Source organism: Myotis davidii, unplaced genomic scaffold, assembly GCF_000327345.1.
Source record: "Myotis davidii unplaced genomic scaffold, ASM32734v1 scaffold158, whole genome shotgun sequence".
Taxonomy (NCBI): Eukaryota; Metazoa; Chordata; class Mammalia; order Chiroptera; family Vespertilionidae; genus Myotis; species Myotis davidii.
Window position 1 is genome coordinate 452807 of NW_006289390.1, and position 20882 is coordinate 473688.

At 35.1% G+C, this 20882-nt stretch overlaps 1 protein-coding gene across 7 annotated transcripts in view; it reads left to right on the forward strand.

Annotated features, from left to right (window-relative positions):
- Positions 1-20882, forward strand: part of GRIA4 (glutamate ionotropic receptor AMPA type subunit 4) — a 417768-nt gene that overhangs the window by 338319 nt on the left and 58567 nt on the right. For 6 of the 7 annotated variants that reach the window (XM_006761462.2, XM_015562433.1, XM_006761466.2 and 3 more), the window contains exons 10-12: positions 7912-8118; positions 14605-14975; positions 17330-17528. In XM_006761462.2, coding sequence (XP_006761525.1) covers positions 7912-8118; positions 14605-14975; positions 17330-17528 — 777 coding nt within the window. Of the gene's footprint in view, positions 1-1179; positions 2416-7911; positions 8119-14604; positions 14976-17329; positions 17529-20882 lie in introns of those variants that run through there. The other variant, XM_006761465.2, reaches the window with a different exon arrangement.

Sequence of the window (20882 nt, forward strand, 5' to 3'; positions counted from 1 at the left end):
GAGACTTTGAGTAGGTTTGTCCTGAGCTTTGAGTACATTCAGTACTTTTATTTGTATTACCTTCTGTGGCATTGTTGTTCTTAGAAAAATGCTCAAATGTCAAAAATTGAAACTGTCATGCCCTAGTTGGAAATGTGTGAAATGCTAACATTCCAAAAGACAAAAGAATGGACATGAAAAAGATCAGTTACCAATAACCTAAAATATCTGGTAGTAAACACCATATTATTATTGTTATTATATTTTTAAATATCAATGTGATCTTAGTTAATGGTGTTTAAAATTATTATTTCAAGGATTTTAATCATTGGGCAATGATTCACATTGTCTGTTTGTATGGTGTAGAAATGAATGTGAAGATTTTAATGAGCATGTTTACAATTGAATGCTTTAGAAATAAATTTTGTTTTATGTTTATTTTTAATGCAAACGAATTTTTGCACCGATTATTTTTCTCATTGACTAGTGACCAATAACAATATAATGTATAGGACTTCCAGGAATTAAGAAAAATATGACTGCTTCATTCATTCACCTTATAAAATACAAAAATACTCTGAATGTTAAGGCTACTTTTTCAAAGAGATTTTCATGCAGCTACCTTTTAAATAATAGAAATTCTTATATGTTTTTCTCTTCTAAAGTCAAACATGCCCTTTAGAGTCAATGCTAGTCAAAGGAGATCAACAATCGGTGACCTTTTCTATCTAATTTAAATTTACACATCCTCAGCTCACTGTCTTGTTAGGCAGAGCATATTTTTAATTATTTATGGAGCCCTTCCTCTAAATAAAGTGGAAGTATTTTATGTAATTTAGTTTTTAGCTCATGTAATTTTAATTTGAGGTTTCAGTAATGCTGAGTTATTTCCAAAATGTTGACACTGAGGTCAAAGCATAAAAATGCAGAGAGAAGCTTTCATATGTGCAATTAGCTTTATCTGTGTTGCATCACCAGACAGCAATTTAATGTTGATCTGCCAAGTCTTGATGAGAAGTTTATGATTTTAGAATGAAACCAATCAACCACAATCTTTGTGTAAGAGTGCAAAGTATATACCTTCTCACTTAATTGTGTAATATTTGCATGGGACTTGGAAAGCAATGCATATATATTTCTTTTCCTAAAAAAGACACAGTAATGGAAATTCATACTTCAGTACAGTCCTCCTCTTTTCAGCCTCTGATGAAGAATCCTATTTTAAGAAATTGATCGAGAAAGAATTGAGTTCCACGGTGTTCGACTATTCCTAACAAGGCTCAAGTCTTGTTCTCCTGTGTAGTAAATTTAATGTAAATTTTCATATGGGATTCTTCCTGGATGACCAACTCTGGACTACCAGAAAAAAAAATTTTAAGTTCTGTGACTTTTCTGGGAAACAAGAACAAAAGAAGATTTAATCCTCATCTTTCTCAAGAAAATAAATAGATGTTGAAAAAAGAATCACTTAGGATTCTGACATATCAGTTCCAATACCTTGAAATGAGGTCATTGTACGTAAATAATTGAATTATATCGCTCCTAATTCCAAGTAGATTTTCTAAAAGTAAATATCTATGAATTTGTTTGCTTATTTTCTGAATATGCAATGTTTTCTTTAAAGATTTTTTTGAAATTTTGCCTGTTCTGTGTAAAATAAAGTGTTTTAGTGTACATTATAGGTATAGTAATCTGGAGCATCTTCTTTCTATCCCTGTTAATAAAGGGACTGGAGATTTAATTCTTAAAACCAAAATATTGAACTGATTTTGCAAGCATGGCTAGTTTTTCTGGAAGCATGCTATAGAAAAAAGTAAGGAAAATTGATTGAAAAATCCAACTGTTTCCTATATACATAAAGAATACTCTGTAAAATTATCTGTTGTTTGACAGTGATATTATCAATATTTTGCTATCAAAATAGTGCAACACTAGTATCTGTCTTTTGTATAAAGATGTTATCTTCATATACATAACACCTCTGGTCTTTGCAACTACATAATTGTTCACTAATTTAAAAAAAAAAAAAAAAAGCTAATAGCAGAATCCTTTCCCTGAAAGTGTTCCTTGTATTTGCTTTTCTTAAAAATGGTAACCTGGGACCTGTGACATCTCTACCACCTCGTTCCTTTTGGAAAAAAAAAAAGTATGGTTCATTGTAGATGAACGAGATATTGGCATCTGCATGTAATAATCCCCCAAATTCAATTGAGAACTTCCAATATAGATGGAATTGGTTAGACATTGTAATGTATGCAAGACAGATATCTAGACGCAGAAGGCTGAGTGTATGGCACTGGAGATGATTCATTCTGATTGAATTGCTGTGGCATTGCTGTTCTCCCATTTGTCTTTCCTTTGTGTATGTTGTTATTTATTGGTTGCTACAATGTAATGATATATGCTATTGTTAAATAAAATTGATTGATAAATTCATTTATTCATTCCTTCATAAATATTTGTTAAGCGTCTACTCTGTATTAGGCACAGTTAGAAGTCTGGAAATCTGTAAGAGAACAAAATAGACCAAATCCTGGAAAATATATTCCAGTGAGAGAAATCAGACAAGAGACATATAAATGTTACACAGCATTCTTAAATAAAATGTAGCTTTAGTGAGTTGCACTGTTGAACTTTATTTTTTGTGTTGTAGATCTATAATGTGATGTTCATTTTAATGTCTAATTTATTCTACCTGAATAGAGTCTTACTGAATTTAACTTAGCTAAATTTGAACAAAAAAGTAAAACTGTCAATATCATCAAATGAAAATCATGACTACAAAGTTGAAAGGTCTAAGGTTTTGGATTCAGATGTTCATCATTTTTTATCTTCAGTCTTGGTAACTAAAAATGTTATAAAATCTGTAAAACTTATCAGCATCTCACCATACAGAATTAACTTTTTACATTTAAAATAATAATTTCTGCAAACCACCTAAGGCAGCAGTATGTGCCATGTGGCTTGGACGAGTGCAGGACCGAGGGAAGGGCAGCTTGCAGTGGACTCTGGGAAGGAGAGGCTGTTTCCCTGCAGCCTCTCTTCTTTCCCTGGATGCTGAACTCTCTGGAAAAGGGGAAATGACTCAGGGATATTTCAGCCAAACCCAATTTTCCCACAGTCTTTACTAGTGAAGTTAAATGATGCTTATGCTGCATTATTCAACTAAGAAAGTATTTCTTATCATCTTATAAACATGCCAACCCTGTAGGAAATATTCCCATGAATCCAAATGCATTTCCCACAGTGTCAGAATTATGTTACAAACCTAAAAGCTATTTTACTTATCACACTTGATCTTGCTCGAGGTTAAATTTTATATTTCTTAGATGTTTTAGACTCTATCTTGTCTGTGTGCAATTTTGTGGATGCACTCTAAATAGACACATGTGGACATAGTACAACAATCTACAATATGCAGGTGGTGGCAAAAGTAGGTTTACAGTGATGAGTATGCAAAAGTTTATTCTTGTACTATTATTTATTAATTATTGTATAATTTTCCACATGAACAACTGTAAACCTACTTTTTTCCACCCCACATGTAAAGGAAATACAGATATATTTATTTTCTTCCCTGTACCAAATATTAATATCCCCTATACACACACCTACCTCCAAAAGGATTATGTCAATTCATTTTTTAAAGTATTTTAAATAAACTTCAAATTGTGCAGCCATTAAACGTGTTTATTTTTTCTGAATTGAATAACATTTTAATTTCCACTTTTAAAATGTTACCCATGGAGGAAATTATCTACATCTATTAAAATTCTTTGGAGAAAAGCAAATATCCACAAAGCAAATACTGGTAGCATTGGTTGACACTCCTGGTTTTATTAACTGTTACCCATTGTAATTCTAATGATTATATTTGTGATGTTTAGAAAATGTAAAGCTTTTCTAATAGGCATCTATTTCAATAGTTTCACTTTTGCTAAAGACAAATAATCCAAAAAAATTTTCTCCGTAGGAAAATGATACTTCATTGATTGAAAATCATCTCAATTCATTTACACCAACATTTTCTTAACCAAGCCCTAAGGTAACACCTTTAGACAGAGATTGGTCTCTTTCCTGAAATGGCAGAGCAGGTGTAAAATGGAAATTTTAGTATCCGTTATGGAAATTGTAGTAATAAACTCATAATTACTAAGAAGTAATGCTTTTAAAATAACTTCTACGGCACTATTGTCCCACAGGGCACAGTAGTCGATAATAAAGATGGAAGGCTATACTCCTAAAAGGAAGAGGTTATATTCCACTTCTCTGATCATTCCATTTTTATTCACAATTGAACACCTGAAACTCCATGAGGCTGCTTATCAAAGATTCCCCACAAATACCCTTAATGATTCGGTTGTACTCATTTTCTCATTATATTGAAAAGATTTGGTATTAGCAGCCCCAAAACTTTGTATTAAATCCCCCCAAGCATGCAGTGTGTGAAGGCCGTACCTGTGGACAAATTTTCAGATTGAGGCTGGGGCAAGAGCACGTTGAGAGAGTGTTGAGAATCCCTAATCATTTTTAAAAGGAAAAATGAGAACCACTCAAAGCAATTGGGTAGAGCTGAGCGCTTTTGTTTAAGGAAAGCCTAGCCTTTCCCTCCTTTGTTCTCCCACCTCTCTGAGTAAGTTCCTTTTATCTGTCTGGTGCTGCATGTGTCCCTCCCCTGAATCTCAACAACTGTGCGTGCCCTGGATGTGCAAAAGCCTAGCGAAATTCCTAATCAGCATCTTCAGCAAACTGAACGCTTTTTTAGCCTTTATTGGTTTGGTGGACAAGAAACAAAGACATGATGGACCCCTATTGTCTAAAGAAAATGGAGGGAGGGGATTGAAAGAAGACACTAATTAATTTTTAAAGTTATATGTACATACACCTGTTTCAGGAGAGATGCCCTAGCACTTGTTAGCACTGCTTTCCTTTTTAAGGCACCTGAATCAAAGTTCCTGTTACTTTGCGATGATATTCCTATTTAAGAAGCCCAGGTAGACCAGAAAATCTTTATATTTATTGAGTGCCTTATATACACCATACACTATGAGGCAATATGGAGAGCATTGTTTACTCAAGTTTCATATAAAGAATTTCATTCTCTAAAAATACAGAAATTCACTTCTTTAATCTTATCCTTTTTTTTTCTTGTTAAAGCATATGGAATCTCAAAGAGTTGAATATATTGTGACAGATGCAATAATACCTTCAAATATTTTCAGGTATTTCAAATTATAGGTTCAACTCCCACTTCTGCTAGTTCTGTGAAATTGAACAATTTGCTTAACCTCCTTGAGCCTTAATTGTTCCATCTGCAAAATGGAAAATGCCTGCCTCAAAATGTCAGTGTGAAAAGTAAATGAAAGGGCACAATTAAAGAAGTTAGCATTGTACCTAACACAAAGTAAGCACTAAATAATAAGAGCTATTATTTTTTCCAGTACTCTTATTATTGTCCCTCACCACTCTCCTTTACCCTTATTTTAAAGAACTTAACATCAATTAATCATAAGAGGACAAGGGGCATGTTTTATTTATTTTTGTACCCTTAGTTCCCAGCAAACTGCCTGGCATACAGTGGGTGCTTAATAAATGTTTGAGTAAATCAAAGTACAGCTTTTAAGGAAGCAACACTTCACAAAATAATGTAGCAGGAATTTAGCAAATTAGATGGTAATACTAGCTAGAGAAACTTCTGTTAAAATTATATATATATATATAAGATTCCAGACACTTTAGATTTTCAACCTTAGTACCAAAGGTGAGCATTAGCTACACCTTATTTGAAAAGCTATTAGGTTTGTTGTACTAATAGCTCTAGGTGATAGCTGTATACCCATTTCCATTAGAATGTTAAGCATTTTACAATGTGTGCTTCTTGCTTTTTTCTACACATTCTTCCATATTTTAATTAGCTATCATAATAAAAAAGGAGAAAAATGAAAAGATTAGCTCATTTTAACTACTATTTTATAGCATATCTTAGAAATTAATAGTGCTTTGCAACAAATCCCGTTTTCACAACCACATTTATAACTTGTAAAACTTTATATTTAGAGAATGTTTTCTATAAACTAATAATTTCCAGCTACCTAAAGAACAGACAATTAGTTGCCTTAATTTTATAGACCGATAAACTTTCTTTAAAACATTATATTTAGAGATGTTTTCCATAAACTAATAATGTTTATCTATAGAAAGGAAAGGCAATTAGTTGCCTTAATTTTATAAAGCAACTAGAGATGGATAAACTTGTCCTGGCCAGCTTTGCTCAGTGGATAGAGCATCAGCCTGCAGACTTAACGGTCCCAGGTTCAATTTTGGTCCAGGGCACATGCCCGGGTTACTGGCTCAATCCCCAGTGAAGGCGATGGTTCTCTCTCATCATTGATGTTTCTCTCTCTCTCCCTCTCCCTTCCCCTCTGAACTCAGTAAAAATATATTTAAAAAAATAAAGATGGATAAACTTTCAAGTGTTAAAACATTTATCAAATCAAAGGAAACGTAAGAGACTTCCGGGTCACTTAGTCATGTCAACCTAAGGCAGAATTTAAGAAAGTAATACAAGCACCAATCCTGGACAGTGGCCCACAGTAGTGTTCTTCAGGGCATCCCTGTGAGAAACTCAAAGAGCATCTCATTTACATTCTTAATCAAGTTTTTAAAAGTAGCTTCTACACTTACAAAGTACTTAGGAAAGCAATTAGTGTAGAACTGCCATGTTGTGCAAAGTAAATTACACTCTAAGTCACAGTTCCAAGAGCAAGTTAAACTTTCACATTTACAAATTTGCTGAGACAAAAGATTTGTATCAGAATTACTAAATGGATGATACAATGCGATTTTATAAAATTTAAATACATGATCTCAATGATGTGGCCAAGAGTGGTCATTGCTTGTCTGCAAATCACTAAAATTTCTGAGATGTGGCCAGGAGTTCTCTGTGGATTGCACGTTTGCCAGGGCTATCTTTTATTTGGTGGCTTTAGTTTCCATTTATAAAATCAATGCATTTTTGCTAACATGTCTTTTACTTCACGGCCTTTAACGAGTTTGAATTTGGGGTGTGTGTGTGCGCGCGCGCATGCACACATGTGCTTTAACTGAAAACTGTGCAGTTAATATTAGCCACCAGTAAACTTTTTCATTTTATATGTATTTTTAAATAATTCTTCATCGTATTTTCTGTCTTATTTGCTTCAAATTGATAGTCACAACTGGAGAAAAATTGTTGGCTCCCATTGAAGACATGTAATAGAATAGAATAAAAATTCATGGAACAAAATTCTAATTGAATCCAAAATATTGGACAATTTTAAGGAAGCTAATTTGATGCAAATAAGTATATACAGTTTTTTAAACTATTAATTCTTCATTTTTATTTTAACTTGCAAGTGCCTGCTCTGAGAAAGGCATATTGCTACATGCTAGAGAGCAATGGAAAACGATCTAGCTCTTTTCTTAAAGGAGGTCACAGTTGACTGTGTCTAAACAAGATGCGGAATATGGAGACAGGTGACTTTAAATTAGTCTTTTACTACATGAGGCGGACTACTAAATAGTCTTTAACTTCATATAATAATTTGAAACTAATAATTTCATTGCCAAAGGTGATAACTTTGCTTTTCTAGATGATTATTAATGGACATTTTTCCCATCAGAGTTACAGTGCTAGGTATGTAATGATTACTCAATCGAAAATTATTTTAAAGACTTCACATTCAGTATCTAGTGTAAAGAAAGCTATTTAATGTACTTCTAAGCATATTTATTTTTGTATACTTATTTTACTACTGATATCTAGCCACACAAAACCAGTGCGTTTACAATACTAAATATAATACTTTTGTCAAATTCTGAAACTGGAGAGTTACATAGAGATTTTTGAATGTTTATAATTTCTCCTTTACAGTTCTACTTCTCTCATTATAGGAATCCCCATATGTTATGTTCAAGAAAAATCATGAAATGTTTGAAGGAAATGACAAGTATGAAGGATACTGTGTAGACTTGGCATCTGAAATTGCAAAACATATTGGTATCAAGTATAAAATTGCCATTGTCCCTGATGGAAAATATGGAGCAAGGGATGCAGACACAAAAATCTGGAATGGGATGGTAGGAGAACTTGTTTATGGGGTAAGCAAATCAATTGTTTACATAAACCTGAAACTTATTTTTAAATGAGCACATATCAATTTTTAAATGTCTATTACTGTTTTTTATTTTGCAGTTACATTCAAAGAGACATATATGGTGTTCAACTATTTCTCTATTTCATTAATAATGCAATTCCCAAGCAATGAGAGAAACTAATGTTTGATAACTTCAAAATAAGGAAAAAGATAAAAACTCAGAATATGATGTCCTATTTTTATTTTTATTTTATTTTTTTAAATATATTTTATTGAACTTTTACAGAGAGGAAGGGAGAGAGATAGAGAGCCAGAAACATCGATGAGAGAGAAATATCGATCAGCTGCCTCCTGCACATCCCTTACTGGGGACGTGCCCGCAACCCAGGTACATGCCTTTGACCGGAATCAAACCTGGGACCTTTCAGTCCGCAGGCCGATGCTCTATCCACTGAGCCAAACCGATTTCGGCTGATGTCCTATTTTTAAAAAAACAACACTAACCTCAGTATCTGTGATGATTATTCTTTCATGTTTGATTCTTCTATCCCACAGACATGTTATTTTGAGAACTACGAAACAAATCCATTAGTAATTGTAGCAACAGATTTCCTTCAATAGCATAAAGTTGAACCTCATTTTAACTAGTTTATTTATATCCCTATTGGTTGTAATTCTGGTAAATGTTTTTTAAGTAATTGGTGAAGTGATCACTACACTATTTTAACATCTATAAAATATTCACCAATAATGTGAGATTCTTACAATTCTGCTGAACACAGTAAATTTAGCTTTATGCAATGCCACAATTTTTTCACACCTAGCAAAGCACAAAAGCTAGAATTTCTTCCACAGCAGGCCTCACATGAAAGCATGTCATGCCCTTTCTTTTGCGTTCCCCAGGTATTGCGCGTACACATTTATAGCCAAGGGCTAATTCAGTGTACACATTCCTGCCTGAATCAAAACAAGATCGCTCTCTTCAGCTACCACTACAAAAGATTCTAAATTAAACAAGCAGTTATTAAATGCTAGTGATGGTATATTTCCAAAGTCCAGAAACCCAGCCTTGAATAGTACATTTTATTCACCTAATAGTGAATAAAAGTCACATGCACTTGCAATTTCTTCTGAAATTTCCTATAAGCCAATTCACAGATCACAAATGTCACCTTCACGTCACAGTCTGTCTGATTAATCCTCTCAAGGCCCCTTTGAAATGAAGGATTTTATGAAAGTCTTCCTTCCCCGGAAAAGAATAAAGGTAGAATGATTCAGAACATAAATGACGTCGTACACCAGGGCTTGCTTTCCAAGCCAGAACTGCCACCCAAGTTTCATGATTCTGTGTCTTGTTTTTCAAACCATGACGCGATGAACATTCTCCATACAGTCCAGTCCGGTAGCTATCATCTCAGCAGCAAGAGGAAACTGTTTGGCATTAAAAAATAATCAGTTATTTTATATTTATTTGCAAGAACTGCTGACTAGTTAGGTGACCTAAAAGGGGGTGGGGCAGGGAATGAAGTTGTAAAAAATCAAAAAGTATTTTATCCCAAGGCTCATGATCAATTTGATATTGAGCTTTAAATTCCAAAGGAAAAGGGTTCCTAACACTTGTGCTTCTTGGTAATATTTTAGGCTTTAGACAAAATAAGCCAATTTTAAATGTGAACATTATCCAGGTTATTATAATTCTCTACTGTACTTTATTTCCTTCAGAAAACAGTATTGAGTATTTCTCCTCAAAAAAATTAGATTACTGTGCTCACTTCGGCAGCACATACACTAAAATTGGAACGATACAGAGATTAGCATGGCCCCTGTGCAAGGATGACACACAAATTCGTGAAGCGTTCCATATTTTTTTAAAAAAAATTAGATTACCAATTAGTTATGCATGAGTTACTCTCTAAGTCATTTTATATATATCCTCCAGAGTCCCTACCAATTGGGCAGTCCAAGCTCACCTCTTGCAAGGGTTCTGACCACATTTTATTAGGGGGATATTGTTTAAATAATGAAAATAAATTATATGAAGAGAGTAGCACAATTAAAAACAAAATCAGTAGTACACATGTCACAATAATCAAAAGTCTGAAGTCAGGCCATTCTCAGAGAGAAAGATTATAACAGTGATTAATACTCATTATAGTCATTCATTCATCAGCCAATCTGAGAGGATTTAAACATCCCCATCTCTGCCACTTCAGTTATCCACTTTTTCTCAAAAGAAATCTTCTTCCATGCCTCTTACACTTTCTACAGATTTGGTATTTTCCATTCTGGTGTCTGCTAAGTCTGTACTTCTCTCTCTCTCTCTCTCTCTCTCTCTCAACACTTACTAGTACATGAATGCCCAGTTCCCAGGGTTTTAGGTAAAACTCCATCCATTCTCTTCTACCTAACACTATTATTATTATTTCTTTATTCTTTGCTAACTTCGTTACTGTAATTGTTAGAATAGATTACGTGTGAAACACCTGTGATCTCCGCACACCACAGGGCAGTGACTCAAAGGCTCAGAACCTCCCCTACACTGTAAGGTCCTTCCTGCCCATCACACCTGCTCACGTCCATCCTGTGACCTGCGGTGCGCTGCTTCAGGACCTTCTGGTCCCTGCCATACTTGTGTGTATTTTCATCCAAGGGGATATTTCTCAAAGTATGTTCTATAACCTACCATGTGTTAAAATGCTGGTTCATGACTCTCACTCCAGAGGTCCTACTGAATTAAAGTATTACCGAGCTCTTGCAGGAGATAGTTTACACTTAATTTTCGGAATTGCTGAGAGGTAATGGAGCCAGGCACACACAGCACATCCAATGATAGTAGAGGAAAGCCCCAGTGTATCTTCTCTGTTCACTGACCTCTTTCCAAACACCAATTTCAGAATTTGAACGTATCCTCATTGAACATCACTGTCACCACCTTAATCCAATGTTGGTCTTCTTTTGTATCTACTTTTTTAAGCTGGAGACTCTTTTATTTCTCTCCATATTTCTTCCCTTTTAAGGTTTTTCACTCATTAGTGGTAACATATAAATAAAAATTTTCCAAAAGATACTACACAGAACAATGTAGTACGTGAAAGGTGGTGTTTCCAATCAATGAGAGGGTGCATTATTCATTTATTCTTGATAGCTGAACAATTACTAGGAAAATTAACAATTTTGTAACACATCATCACGTAGTATACCAAATAAGTTTTAGAGAGATTATCCTTATAGGTGCTAGATTAAAATATGTATGGTTAAAAAATTAAAAATAGGGCAAGGAGAGGTCAATGGAGGGAAAAGGAGACATATGTAAAACTTTTTAACAATAAAGAATTAAAATAAATAAATAATATGTAATTGAGATTGATCATATGATGTGAGGTTTATTCCAAGTATGAAATCAAAGGCTGAAAACACAAAAAAGGTAATTTTATATGACTTCAACAAAATTTAAAATGTGTGTATTGCAACAAAATACCATGAACTAAGTCAGCAATTTTCAACCAGTGTGCTACAAGAATTTGTAAAGCGTATAATACTGTACCTGACTATTTAGTCAGGGGCACTGACCTCTTTTCCCTTAGATTGTCAAATAAAAAAAAAATGACAACAGCCAACACAATAGCTATCCAGTGTAAATCAATTAAGATTATATCTATTTTTGTTTGTCAGATCAGCAAAAATATAATATATTTTTGGTGTGACACAGAATTTTAGTAATTAGTTTATGTGTGCCATGAGATAAAAAAAAATGGTTGAAAATCATTTATGGAAATGAAACAATTCATGAATACGGAAAATATTTGCAACACAGAGAAAATAAAAGAATATTTTGAATAGATTTAAAAGCACTTAAAATTAGTAAGTAAAAAAAAATGAATACCCCATATGGAAAATATGGACAGATTAAGAAGTACAAGTGACTATTTATTTAATAAAAGCAAATTCAAATTAACACAATGTGATGTAATTTGCCAGCTAGCAAACTAGTGAAGATAAATAGAATAAAGATAGACAATGGTTGTCCACGATTTAAAGCTGCAGGTGCATTCGCACAGTGCTGGGGAAAGTAGAAATTTTGCATAACCTTTTGTGAGAAAAGTTGGGCAAGCATATTATGAGTATTAAAAGATTGTACCCATTTAGACTAGCAATCACATTTTTAGAAGTTTATCTTAAATAATTAAGATATGTGCAAGGACTTGTCTTCAAGGATGTTCACATCATTTGTGTTATAAATTGTATAAAACTGAAAACAATGCAAATATCCCCCAAAATAATAAATTGAGCAAATTGTGATATTTTCACATAATGAAATATTTGCAATCATTAAAACTTATTTTAATGTATATTTTGAAATGACAATGAGTTCATATTCTTTTGAGAAGAGAAAATTAATTATACAATATGATTTTCTGCATTATCCCATTTTAATATAAGAAAGATATTATTTCTAAAACAATGCCTACCCCTAACCGGTTTGGCTCAGTGAATAGAGCATCAGCCTGTGGACTGAAGGGTCCCAGGGTCTATTCCAGTCAAGGGCATGTACCTTGGTTGCAGACACATCCCCAGTGGGGGATGTGCAGGAGGCAGCTGATCGATGTTTCTCTCTCATCGATGTTTCTAACTCTCTATCCCTCTACCTTCCTTTCTGTAAAAAATCAATAAAATATATTAAAATAAAACAATGTCTAACAAGGCATATATAAAGAAAAAATAAAAGTAGGTGAAGGGAATGGAGATATCTTCTCTTCCTTTTCTGGTTTTGTTTTATATACTGTTTCTATAGCTAGTTCCTCTATCACTTGTGTAAAATAACTTGATAAAACAATAACCTCCCAGCAATGACTCTGGCTCTTACATATCCGGGTGTGTATGGTGTGAACTAGGTTCATTCCTACTTGAAGGCATGTGCAGTGAATCCTCAGCCACCCGGGGGTAGCAGGATGGCCAGAGTACACTCCCAGACCAGCCCTCCAGGAGCCCTCTGTCCAGCTGCTGGCCATTGCAGGGGTGAATGTCAGAGTGGCCGCCTCTATGAATAACATGTATGTCCTGGTATGTCTCAGATTCCATTTCAATGCCAAATACTTTCCTTTTAAAATAATAATAATTTTTTTCATTTGTAGATCATGTAACAATTTACAGTATTTTCTTCACACTCTATTTCATGTGATGTTAGAGATGACATGATTTAATGGAAGAAGCACAGGTCAAATCGCAGAGCGGCTGTGATGTGTAAAGCTCACCTGAGTCTCAGTTTCAGCATCTATAAAACAGTGACAAACATAAGCTTGATATGAGGGTGAAATGGGCGGCCATTTAAAATATTTAGTTTCACATCAGACACATGCTCCCTCAATAAACACTCACTGTTATTTTATTAAGGTTTTTTAAATAAACAATCACAGTAATACAATGAGATAAAAGGAGAAAATGGGGGCACTGTTTCCAATTTTTAGAGATATTGGAAAAAGACCCCCATAATAGCTAAAATCAATGAATTAAAATGTAAGCTGGTGTCTTATGATCATAATATCTGAGAATTGAATCCACTGTTTTCCAGTATCTTTTTTTAGAACCCGAAGGTGAAAAATCAAAGTATGTAAATATGAAGAAACAAATGCCAATTTCCAGATTTTTGTGTGTGTGTTTAATTGGAAAATACAGTCAAGCAATGGGTTTCTTCTGTCTTAAAAACACAGATTTTATAGGTTTTTCTCATAATTGGAAGGAATAAAAAAGAAAGGACTATTTAAAAGCTGCATTGCATAATATTAAGGGGTGGCCAAGTAATGAATCCGTGGCAACATTTCAAATGAAACAGAAAAGATTGCAAGATAGCATGCCTGGCCAAGAAATTCAGAAATTCAGCCACATGGAAAGGCTGTCTCCTCCTCTTGCTGTCCTAGATCCTTAAAGACTAATACAATTATCTGAGTAGAAGTTATTTTTGCTTATGTCTACTATTTCTACATTTCTTTCTCTTATCTAATTACTAGCACCAATAAAAATAGTAGTTTGTGCAATTTAAGTGACACATCTATATATATAAAAGCCTAAGCGACCGTTATAACCGAACAACCGGACTACTGGATGACCGGCCGGTAGCTATGGCATGCACTGACCATCAGGGAGCAGACACTCAATGCAGGAGCTGCCCTCTGGTGGTCAGTGTGCTCCCACAGCCAACCTCCCATGGCCAGCCAACTTCCCGCAGTCCCTCCCCCTGCCCGGGCCCTCTTGGCCCCAATCACCAGCCAGGCCGAGGGTCCCCACCTGTGCACAAATTCATGTACCGGGCCTCTAGTTATCTTATGAAAGAAAACAAGTCAACTGTTCACCTTTGCATTTGTCATTGTTGGCATTGGGAAAAGAAATTGTATAGCTAATGTGTAACTGGTTAGCTGTGAGTGGATCAATCCAGTGCTAATTGCTTCACAAAGAGCATTAACCTATGTGTTTCCATGTGTCTTTTCTCTTATAGAAAGCAGAGATTGCTATTGCCCCTCTGACAATCACTTTGGTCCGAGAGGAGGTCATTGACTTCTCTAAGCCCTTCATGAGTCTGGGCATATCTATCATGATCAAAAAGCCTCAGAAATCTAAACCAGGAGTGTTCTCCTTCTTGGATCCTCTGGCCTATGAGATCTGGATGTGCATAGTCTTTGCCTACATTGGTGTCAGCGTGGTCTTGTTCCTAGTTAGTAGGTTTAGTCCATATGAATGGCACACAGAAGAGCCAGAGGATGGAAAGGAAGGACCCAGCGACCAACCTCCCAATGAGTTTGGCATCTTTAACAGCCTCTGGTTCTCCCTGGGTGCTTTTATGCAGCAAGGATGTGACATTTCACCCAGGTTAGTCTCAACAGTTTCTCACCAATTCCCCAGTATTGCTAAGTGTTGTACAAATCATCTCTTTACATGTTTTCCCCCTGAAGGCAGAGCATTACTTGAAACAGAGAAAAAAATGTTGCAATTTCCAAATTAATTTGAACATAGTCATAGCCAAATTTTCCAAGATAGCATAATATATAAATACATCACAATGGAAATTTTACATATGCAACTCACCAGAATTCTCAAAAAATAACTTAGTATTAATATTTCCTTCAATGGTTTGACAGACAGAAACTAAAATCTAAATTGTAAAAATGGGATTCGTGTTCTTTTTGTCTCCTTTTCAAAATAAAATATTTTTGTTACTGTTGCTGGTCTTAATTTTTAAAAATTAATTTTGAATTTTATTTACATCCCATGTATCTGAAGGGAGATTTCTGTCATGGCATTTTCTAAATCCTGAGATAATATAATAGGTACTAGATATGCATTGTTCTGTATGACAACATATGACAAGCTAAGCAGTAGGCAGAGTCAGCAATGCAAATACTATGGTAGCTTTATAGAGGTGTTTTTCACTATCTGTGGAGTCATAGCTCACTTTTTTTGGATGCCACTGAGATGTTTTTCATTTCTGTTTGCCAAAGATGCAGCCAATCTCCTGTGCATAAACAAGTACCAATTTTGCCCTTAGAAAAAGTAGCTGAAGGCAGGAAAAAACTGAAAATTAAATTTAAATAGTGACTTATATCAGTGTTACAAGTACATGGATTTTTTTTTTAAAGAAATGTATGCATTCTCAAAAAGAGACAATTTAGCCACAGAACAGTTTGTGTTCCTGAAGACCCAAGGAAATGGACCTGGAGAGCATTCTGCTAAGTGAAATAAGCCAGTCAGAGAAAGATAAATATCACATGATCTCACTCATTTGTGGAATATAATGACCAACATAAACTGATGAACAAAAATAGATCCAGAGACATAGAAGCATAGAACAGACTGTCACACCTCAGAGGGAAGGCAGGGGAAGGGAAGAGAGAGGTAAGAGATGAACCAAAGGACTTGTATACACACATATAAGCATAACCAATGGACACAGACAGTAGGGGGGCGAGAGCATGTGGGGGAGGGAGGGAGCTGCCAGGGAGAGGTCAATAGCAAAAAAAGGAGACATATATAATACTTTCAATAATAAAGAATTGTTTTTGAAAAGGCCCAGGGAAGCTGTAAATGTACTTAAATTCTAACATGGAAATATAAATCCTTAACTCTCAATCGATGAAATGAAGAAATCAAAGTAAATGGAGTAATGGTTTCAAAACTAGTCTTAAGCAAATACTAAGTTAAAATCAACAAGTGCCATTTATCTGATAGGTTAAGAAGAGAGCATTTTAAAGCTAGAAATACCATGGAAAACATGAAATGTGTCCTCACATTTTAAAAAAAATGTTTACAATTTTTTACAGGAATTTAAAATAGTTTGATGGTCCCAATGAGTGAGATCAATTATAAATATGCCCTTTATTTTTTATTGATTCTATTCTCACTTTTCCTCTGCACTCACACTCACCCACATATCCCCGATAGCCAGAGAAAGGGTGAGGAGGAAACTTTTTTTTAGATTTAGCATCAGTTTTTAATGTTGTTGCTACACACTAACAAAGCACCCACTTTGGTCTCATGTTGGCAGGGACAAAGAGAACATTTTTATGCCAGTATGTAAAGACGCTTCAGGACATAACACTCATTCACTCTGATAAGAACTGAGCTAGCAACAAATCCTGAAATGTAATCAGTTTGAGACCAATCCTAGATCTTCATCTGGTCCACCCCACCTTGGCATATGTCTCATCCTTCCTGCCAGAGCTCTGACTTAAGGTGAAAACCAGTTCTCTCAGAATGTCTTCTACCAACTTAAATCTAAGACCTCACCCACTTTTAATAGGTATTGCTACTTTATGTGCCACCAAGAGAAAAACAATGCTGCCAATTAAGCCATGATTCTGTGTTTTATCTCAGTATAATGTAGGTTGCATCTAATATCAAATATGCTAAATATTAAGGGGGTAATCAATGAATTAGTAAGTATTTCTCTTTTGTACTTAAAGGAAAGGTATTAAGTTCCATAGTTCTGTCTAATAACAATAAAAAGAAAAAAGTTCCCATATTCTCAGGGGCATTTATACATTTCATATAGCATAGGCAACATCAAAGCATACAGAAATACTAGAATCATTCTTGAGTAGATTATCAGAAAATAAAATGATATTGCAGTTGTTATTTTTAAACCACATGGAAAATTGATGGTATTTCTTTTCTTTCTCTCTGTTGGTTGGAGAAAGGAAAATGCGCATTATCTTATCCATGTTTAGATCCCTCTCAGGTCGAATTGTTGGAGGTGTTTGGTGGTTCTTTACACTCATCATTATATCGTCTTACACTGCTAACCTCGCTGCTTTCCTGACGGTGGAGCGCATGGTCTCCCCCATAGAAAGTGCGGAAGATCTGGCCAAACAAACAGAAATTGCCTACGGAACACTGGATTCAGGGTCAACAAAAGAATTCTTCCGAGTAAGTTCAAGGAACAACTAATGATGAAATGTTCATAATTTTTAAATTCAGGCAATTTTGCCAACAAGGATATTGTGGGCTCTAGCCACTGTAGGTTTTGCAAACGCAGTGATAACAGCCATGTTTAATGCTAATACTTCCATGTGGATTCTATAACCATTTTAACTTTCAAATACTAATTGATTTATTTGCATTGCAAGAGGGACCCTCTCTAAGCAAGAGTAACATCAAAAAGGTAATTACAACTTTATAACATAATCTATCTCAAAGATTCCAGGGCTGATCATGCCATGATACTGCATCTGGCAAGCTTGTATTTATGTGTGCGTGCTTGGGGGATAAGAGCATAAAAATGAAAACAAGAGTGTTGGTTTTTTTGTGTGTTTTGTTTATGTTTTTGTTTTTTAAGTAATACATTTAACTTTCTGCATTTGAAACCCAAAACCTTGATTGCAGGTAATCTTCCTACATGAGGCACATTATTCTACAATCTCTTTTGTAGTGACAATTTCAGATAATGGTAGCAAAAACTATTAAGTTTTGGACATCTCTGTGAGACGTTGTATGGAATTTTGTTTGTACTAATTCCTCTGCTTTTGCAGATAAAGTTGTTCAAAGTGAAATAATTGCATTTACATATGAATATGACCCCTTTGGCTTGTCATTAGGATGGTAGGTACATTTGTTGTTTTTGTTTTTATAGTTGCTTGCTTCATGAGGATGAATTTTTTTTTCTTTTTTTATCAGTGAACCTTTTTTACTCTGATTCTACTTAAATCCAGAGATACAGGATTGGTAATGTCTGATCAGAGTTCAGGGTTCATTCTGTGACTTCAGAACTAAAGTATATAACTACATAATAATGAAGGCATGTTGTTTTACTTTCAATTGCTTAAAGAAGACAAGATATATTTGACTTATTTCTTAAGCTTTTGTGGAAAAATGAAAGCCCTTTAAAGAAAGTGTCATGCTTATATACAGTTGTTGAGAGATTACTCTTTTATTTTTAATGCATATATTTTTGTTTTCTCATTCAACTTGGGAATTAAATACAACCAAATGTTCTACTCCTTAAGAAAGGCTTAACTTTCATGTACCTGAATTTCAGTAAGCTATTTCTCTTTTTATTTATTTATTTTATTTCATTTTTTTAATCCTCACCGGAGGATATTTTTTTCCATTGATTTTTACAGAGTGGGAGGGAGAGGGAGAGACAGAGAGAAACACCAATGTGAGAGAGACACATTGATTGATTGCCTCCTGAATGGGCTGGGAGCCTGCAATGGAGGTATGTGTCCTAGACAGGAAATGAACCTGGGACCCTTCAGTCTTCAGGCTGGTGCTCTATCCACTGAGCCAAACTGGCTAGGGCTATTTTTCTTTTTAAAAATGATTTGATTATGTCCAGCCAATGTGCCCCAATGGTTGAGCATTGACCTATGACCCAGGAGGTCATGGTTTGATTCCAAGTCAGGGCACATGCCTGAGTTGTGGGCTGGGTTCCCAGTAGGGGTGTGCAGGAGGCAGCCAATCGATGATTCTCTCTCATTATTAATGTTTCTATCTCTCCCTCTTCCTTCCTCTCTAAAATCAATAAAAAAATATTTTAAAAATAAAATAAAATAAATAAAAATTATTTGATTATAGTATCCTGATATATTACAGATATTTACATTAATACTAAATCAAAATAAATCACTCAAAAACTCAGTCAAACCCATCTCTGGGCATTGTTTAATAAAGACACCACACACAGAGTAACATCCTTGTCATCAATGTGGAATGTTGCTAGTAGAGATAATATAAAATTTATAAGTTAATTAAAAAGTAGTACTGGATTTTTCTAAAATTATAAATAATATTCATGACAATAAATATTATTAACAATTGTTTAATTACTGAGTATATTCCAGTCTATAAAGTTTAATAATGGGAACATATTTTAGCACAATCTCTGTAAGTTTATAACTGCTTCCACCCAAAGTAGGTAGGTAAAATTTAGTAACTTTGCCTAGAAACCATTATCTATATTTATCAAAACAGAATACAAGTTTGTGCTATAACTTGCATTTTACTGGGAAAATTATGGCTGATATTTATGTAAATAAAGCAAATATTTGCAAATTCGTCATTCTGTTTAGAGTGATAAGGGAGAAAGAAACATCACGTTGATTCCTTGAAAACATTTCAAAAATAACTCACTGTAAAGATCTGAACGTGTTTATTTCTGATTTTTATAGAGCTTTAAAAAGCTGCTCAAGTTCTACAACCTGGTGAGGTAGATAACAGAGTATATTGATAAGAAATAAAGGACTAAGACTCGTTGGTCCCCAGGCTGCACTGCCTTTCATACAAGCTGTGCACGCACCAAACCCCATGACCTTCCTCTCCCACCCAACTTCAGTTTTTAAATTGAAAGAGTTTTATAAGTGAAGGTATTTATTGTTGCAGAACTGTCTAAAGCTAATGGGACAAGGATATAATTTTCCTTCGCGACACACTTTCAGGAATGCATAAATTTGGGCTCTGATAAAAATCTCATTCGTTTCCTTCCCTGTGTTCTCCCTCCTTTCCCGTGGAGGATGACCTGTGTTTTAAAGGCCATTTGTCTAACAGGTGGAGGAAACAGGATGTGAAGGGTATTTTTGTGCTTGTCAAAATGTTTTCTCATAGGAACACAGAAATGGTACATCTATCAGCTCCACTCCACTGCCTCAGGCGCTGACCTGTACTCTGCGCTTCAAAAATGTCACAGTTATAACCAACTGCGAAAAGAATAAGCCCACGGGGGGAAATTACATTGGAATTCAACTTTTGCCTTGTTTTGTCCCATTATGAAACTTACATGATCATGTTCAGGGCACCCTTGTTAAGCATAAGCATGGAGGTATTTAAAGAAAGTCTGTTACTTGACAATGACAGCCTTGCTGTTTAGGTATTTTTACATCATTATAAGCCTTATTTGAACACACTTTCATTTCCATGAAAATTTTACCCTGTGCCTATTTCAGTTATCAGCGAAATCATGAATGCATAAATGAGGTGGATTACTGCCTCACAGCTGATCATATTATTAAACTAGAGGCACAAAAATTTGTGCACTTGGAGGGGTCCCTCAGCCCAGTCTGTGCCCTCTCGCAGTCTGGGGCTGTCCACCTGCTGGCTTAGGCCTGCTCTCCGGGGGATTGGGCCTAAGATGGCAATCAGACATCCCTCTGGCAGCCCGGCAGCCCTCGGGGGATGTCCACTTGCCAGCGGGGAGCCGGCCTAAGCTGCAGTCGGACATCCTTAGCGCTGGTGAGGAGGCGGGAGAGGCTGCTGTGAAAACCACTGTGCTGTCAGCCCTCAGCCGGG